This window comes from Pimephales promelas, chromosome 3 (assembly GCF_988280905.1).
Source record: "Pimephales promelas chromosome 3, fPimPro1.hap1.1, whole genome shotgun sequence".
Taxonomy (NCBI): Eukaryota; Metazoa; Chordata; class Actinopteri; order Cypriniformes; family Leuciscidae; genus Pimephales; species Pimephales promelas.
The window spans coordinates 812,994-819,572 of NC_142771.1; the positions used below are offsets into that span (position 1 = coordinate 812,994).

Below are 6,579 nucleotides of genomic sequence, written 5' to 3' on the forward strand. Positions count from 1 at the left end.
CTGAGGAAAACAGATCTGATCCAGCCTCCTTTATCAACACTACAAATGATCTGGAAGATAGATCTGGGATGTATTTCTCAAGCACCACTGATTTAACTTCCGGCTCCCTGAACTCCTGACTACTGTCTCAATGATGTTCTCCATCTACATGTCATCATCAGAAACATGGTTTCTCCATCACTGTTCTCATCTAGATACTGGAGTGCCTCAGGGCTCAGTGCTGGGACCGCTTCTCTTCTCCATCTACATGTCATCACTAGTGTCTGTCATTCAGAAACATGGTCTTTAGCTATAGAGACGCACGTCACTCCTCTCCTCATGAACTTGCACTGGTTTCACAGTGCTGCACACACACATATTTCATCAACACTTGAGCCTTTAATACTCACACTTACTCTTCTATATTACCATACATTACGAGCTCATGAAGGGGAACATCTCAGGAAAGGAGACATATTAAACACAACTGCAGAGGTTTATTAAGAATATTAGTAGCAATCATTCAACATGAAAAACAGATGAGGAATCAATAATACAATAATCCTCAGATCATCTCCATCACACAGAACAGAGAGACGATTATACAAGCCATGTTTCCATCCACTTGACAATCGAATTATCTGAAATTCGGTTAAAAAACTCATGCGGATAAAGCTGGTGAAAGTGTGTTTCCATCCAACGGCTTTAAAGCGAATAAAAACCTGTACGTAATGACGTCACATGCTGTTTTGCGATCAAATTGGTATATCGAATTGATTTGAGACATTTTAAGGTGTTTCCATTCATTTTCGCACTGAATCGAACAACATTCAAGCAAACTTTTTTTCATATAAATCAACCAAATAAATAAATAAATCAATAATTTGACACAAAATATTGACTTAAAAACGAGTTTATTGATTTAAAAACGAGTATTGCTTCTGCTAAAGAAAATAGTCTGTTCCGTCTCTGAACTGCGTCCAAGGCAACGGTGTGTTATACTAGAAGCGCCGCAGTCTGTTAACTAGAAATATCAAACAACATACATTACAATTCAACCAAACCACGTAAAAACAAGCAAAACTAACCTAAGAAAACAGCGACGTTATAAACATTGCTATGATGATGCCCGTTTATGCCCGACGACAGCGGAGGTGACTGTGGTTTGGGAACGACAGCGCTCCATCAGTTCTGGGAGATCGTGGTTCACGGAAACCCTTTGGTTGAAGCATCTTTTTGCTTTGTCCACTTACATCTGTCTTTGTTGACATCCGCCATGTGTGCGCAAACAGACTGGCCGGAAATGAACTCGTCTTCTGGCGTGTTGCAACCATAAAAGGGCATAAAACTTAATCGCAATTCATTATTTATTCGGCAAATAACGTTTCCATCAGCTTTTACCGCATTAGCCGTATATCGATCAAGAGATAATCCGATGAGACCGAACGTATTTCATTTGAGTCGATTTTCATGAAATTTCATCGAATTTTACTGTTTCCATAAGGCATTTTTCATTCGATATCACTTAATTCGGATAAAAACGTGTCGATGGAAACATGGCTACTGTCTGCGTCTGTCCATTACTGTATTTAATATTATATTTACAGCAGTTTACAGATGAAGCTCAAGAACATGACTGTAGGCAAATATCCATAGAAATGAAAAGAAATCCTAATAAAAGTATTATTGAGATAAAAAAGTGTTTGCTATTGTAAATATTGCTGCAGATTGTGAACTCATCAGTGTTTTACTGTAATATTGTGGGCATCTCTATTTCCTCCGGGGGCTTCGAGTCCTTCCTCCCTGCAAAATAAAAGCATTGCCTGACCTCTGGTGTGTGTTTATCATGATTGCAGATGTTCAGATCAGACGAGTGTGAATCTTCAGAGTGTGTGCGGCTCAAACTCACCAGCTCTTCTTGCACAGATGATCTGAAGAAGAATCACAGTAGGAGCAGCAAACACTGCCATCTCAACAATACTCACAATCACTGCAGGAAACATGAGAGGAAGAAGAAGAGAAACTGGACATGACTGAAGTCAAGGGTCTTCATCTATCAACAGTTATTGATGAAGCATTTACAGACGGACTGATAGTGTAATGTTAGAAAGCTGTCCGTCTAAATCAACGTGTCGTACCTCTGTATAATAATCCAGCAGTTCCTGATGCCGGATCACCTGTGGAGATCACGTGTGTTAGTTCAGGTCAACACACACTTCTACATGTTTACACACACCACACGAGTCCATGAAATGAAGCTAACACAACTCAATGTGCCAATGGTCCTGTAGAATATGACAGTCATATTTAGATGAGTGAACACTGAAGATAACTCCAGCATTACGCACTGAAAAGCACTGATGTGAGAAAGACAGTGATGATGTACCTTTAGAAACGTGTGTGTTTATAGTTGAGGGATCCTGAGAGTGTGTGATGTGGACTGGATTCACTGCTGTCGTTGAATCAGCTTGAGCTGTGAAGATCAATGTTAGTTCAGATGATTCATACTGTACAATATGAGCATCATATTTTAACTGTGATCATCACATTACATAAAGAGTGAACAGTTGGACTGTGACTTCACTGCAGTTCATTAGTTTGAAGCAACGCTTTGAGTTCCTCTTCTGTGAGAGTCAAAGAAGCTTTTGTTCCCTCAGTTTGTTCTGGTTCAGTGATACTGATAGACCTCAGTGTTCCTGACATCATGAGGCTCTTCTAACACTGTTTCCTCACCTGAATACTTGACAGTGTATCTGACTGACGTCTGGACTTGATTTCCCTCAGTAAGCTGACATCTCCACTCTCTGTTGTCATCTTCATCCAGGAGTGTTGTAGTCAGAGTGATGATACAGTGACGTGGAGATGATGATGATGATGATGATATCTGATATCTGGAGTCTGTCTTCAGATCAACACCAGCCTGATTCACCCACAACAGCTCAAATCCCTCATAACTGACCCAATAATTACAGGAGTATCTAGGATATGAATACAACTGACAGGAGAGAGTCACAGAGCGGCCTGGACTGATCTCAGTCTGTGAGGATGAAGATGATGATGATGAAGATGATGAAGATGGAGACACTGAAACTGAACACAAGACACATATCACAGACTCTTCAATCATCATCTGAGTTTAAAGGGAGAATCTTCTCTTTTTATATTGAACACATAATCATAAACTTACCATGAAGAACATTCAGATAAACATAAGCATCAGTTCCTTGTTGTTCTCCGTTCACATATTGTCTGCATCTGTATAATCCATAATCTTCTTCTGTGACGTTCTTGATGTTCAGAGAGCAGTCAGACTCCAGACTCAGTCTCTCATGTCTCTCTGTGTCTTTATTCTTTATCCCTCCAGTAATCAGTTCAACCCATGGATCTCCGAATCTGTTCTTGTAGATCCACGATGTTGATTTGCAGTCAGAAAGATGTTTATTACAGGGCAGAGAGACATCTACACCAGAACTGATGAACACATGATCATCTCCACTGGTTCCTGAAACACAGTATATCTCAGTGATCATGATGATATAAACAGAAGTATTAAATGATGATATTTGTCCTCTCGACTGCATCTGAGAGTGTTAAAGCTCTGTTGTAAAGCTGCCCAGTTTCGGCTGAGTTTGGATCGCTCTTTGAGTTGTAAGTTGATGCGAGCGCGGATACATGGAGTTACTGGAGCAGTTTTGCTTCTAGACGGCGAGGATGTGGACCATCAGTGTGCTTTTTCTCCCGTAAGTTTGATAAACATCAAGGGAATTACTCGACAGTTGAAAAGGAAACTTTGGCGTTGTTGTTTTTCTTGCAGTTCTGTGAAGTTTACTTCGGCTCTTCCATCCGGCACACTGTTGTCTATAGGGGTCACAACTCCCTCCTTTTACTTTCCCGTATGTATAATGCTAATCAACGGCTGATGCGCTGGCCTTTATTTCTACATATATAAAAGGGAAGTGATGTCACGTGACGTACGTCGGACACACTTAGTTCTGATTTATTTAGTTTACACACACTAGGTTTAGGGGCATATGCCGTTCGCTGTCATTGTTCTTTTGATAGATAGAGTAGGGAAGTATAGGGAAGACTTTTCTTTCTACATTTTTCTTCTGTATTCGGAAGGTTTAGTTGAAACGGGTGAGAAAGATCCTTTCTGTTTTATTCTTTTCTTTGTGTTGGCTCTGTCCAGTTTTCCCTTTTTCCTCCCCAGATCGCTTCATTTTTCTTCTTTCTCATCATTGCACATAATACATTTGTTCCCCTGTTCTCCTGCTGTTTCTCAGCGGTCTTATTCACTCTCTCAGTGTTTAATGGAAACAATGATCCTGTCTCCTTCTCTGTCTCCCTCTGCTGGACACACACACACACACACACACACACACACACACACATCAGCTGTTTTCTCTTTTCATTCTGCTCATTCCTCTCCACCTGTTCCTCATCTCCTCTCATTATCTTGTCTTCTTCTAAGCCTCTCTTTCTCTGTCTTGTTGTCAGATAGTTTAATGTCACAGTTACTCGTTGACCAGTGTTTTTACAGTCCTGTCTGTCCTAACCTCATTGCTCTAACCTCATCACAGAGCGATCTGACCAGAACATGGACTCAGCGAGTGGCAGCTCGGTCCAGTCTGCAGTCGAACTCCAGGGTGTCCTCCTGGGCAAACATGAGGAGGACATTTCCGCCGCCAGACACGCTGTCGAGTCGCTCAGACGGCCGATCTCTCATGTCAGGTCTATAATAGACTCCTCCAGCCTTCAACCTCGCCGGCTTCGCACAACTCGCTGGAGCCACAGATTAATAATCCTCCTGTCTATTCGGGTGGGCCAACACAATGTCGCTCTTTCTTACCCAGTGCGACGTGGTATTTTCCCTTCAGCCGTGACGTATGCTAAGGAGTGGGTTAAGGTCGCTCAAGTTATCTCCCTTCTCGCTGGCCAAGTTTGGGAATGGGGAGCGGCCAACTGGGAGGTGGAGACGGATTGCATCTTCAGCTTTTCGCGTCTCAAGGATGAGATGATCCGGGTCTTCGATCGATCAGCTGACGGTGAGGAGCCTTCTCGACTGCTTTCTGCTCTCCGGTAGGGGATTGATTTCTCTATTGAATTCCTGACCCCCACTGCCACCTGCGGCTGGAATCAACCTGCGTTGGTCGCTCACTTTATGGAGGGTCTCAATCCTGAGTTGAAGGACGAGATCCTCATTCAGGAGGTTCCTACTCGGCTCGACGATCTCATCAACCTGGCTACTCGGGTCCAGAAACGGTTTGATCTACGGCGCAGAGCTCACCGCAAGGAGACTCGGAAGTATGTTTTTAAGCAGGGTTCTTTATTGCTGTTGCATTGCTGTAGTCTGCGTCATCCAAAAATCTTAGCCGAGTCTGACTAAAGGCAAAATACTTTGTGTTCATACACCTTACAAGGGGGAGGGGTTACATAGAGGTGTAGACACTCTGAAACAAAGCATGTAAATGAGGCACAGGATTCAGCTCGTTACTGGAAATTCCCCATCCCTGATCTCATCAGCATAACAGTGTCTTGTATAGATGGTAATCCAATCAGCCTCATTGTATCACCCACACCTTCACATTATCATAGAGCTTAATGGGGAGGGGTTACATCGAGGGGGAGACACTCTGAGCATAACTATTCAGATTGAGTCTGGGGCTTCCAGAGCCATTAAAACAGTCTGTCTTTGAGTTGGACTCGAGAGCTTCTTAAAATATACTAGGCCGTATTTCTGTTCAAGGAAGTTGTTGTTCAGTCCTGTTAGTATGCTGAATTGAAAGATCATTATTACATTTTTTTTTTTTTGAAGAGTTGGAGTTTAAGTTTAAGACAAAAAATGTGTTCATGCGCATTATACCTCTGTGCTGAATATTGTTTAAGATTTCACATGACTGTTTACCGGGAATAAAATCGGACTCATATTATAAAGTTCCCGGAAGTGCGGTTGTTGTTGTTAGAGCACGAACGAGGTGGTGTAACGTTTGGTGTTGACGAATAAACGGATGATCGATTCTCAAGTGTATCTTTTTGTATAACGTGTGTGTATCAATACACAACTCTGAGATCACAATGTGAATGTGTGCAAGAATAAACTGAGCATGTTCAAATCAACTCTTTCCAGACTAATTCCACTAAATGTGTTTAGAGAAAATACAGATTTCTTTACCTGTGAGAAGTGAAGAGAGAATGATCAGTCCCAGCAGACACAGATCACACTGATCAGACATTTCTGCTTCTGTCCGTCTTCCTCTTCATTAGATATAGTGACAGCTCTTCCTCTTCATTATATATAGTTACAGCTCCTCCTTTAATCATCATCAGCTCCTCTTGTGGTTATTAACTTCATCTTATCTGATGAACTTTTGACATCTGTTGCTATAGTGACACTGTCAGTCCATGACAGTGAAGTGTTGCTCTCTCTCTCTGTGTGTGTGTGTGTGTGTGTGTGTGTGTGTGTGTGTGTGTGTGTGTGTGTGTGTGTGTGTGTGTGAAACATGTGAGAAGTGCATATGCTGTTAACAGCACTGTCTCAACACACATCTGATCTGAACAGTTTATTGGCTACTTTTGCACACAAGAGAATTACTGTTACTC

The 6,579-nt window shown here is 42.0% G+C and overlaps 1 protein-coding gene across 1 annotated transcript; it reads right to left on the reverse strand.

Annotated features, from left to right (window-relative positions):
* Positions 1 to 330: 330 nt before the first annotated feature.
* Positions 331 to 6,212, reverse strand: LOC120468257 (uncharacterized). Its single transcript, XM_089129215.1, has 7 exons — positions 6,152 to 6,212; positions 3,167 to 3,481; positions 2,713 to 3,069; positions 2,366 to 2,452; positions 2,118 to 2,156; positions 1,889 to 1,969; positions 331 to 1,782 (listed from the first exon to the last, which is right to left on the reverse strand). Exons 1-7 carry the CDS (start codon positions 6,210 to 6,212, stop codon positions 1,727 to 1,729), a joined length of 996 nt encoding a protein of 331 aa, XP_088985341.1. The 3' UTR covers positions 331 to 1,726.
* Positions 6,213 to 6,579: the final 367 nt, after the last annotated feature.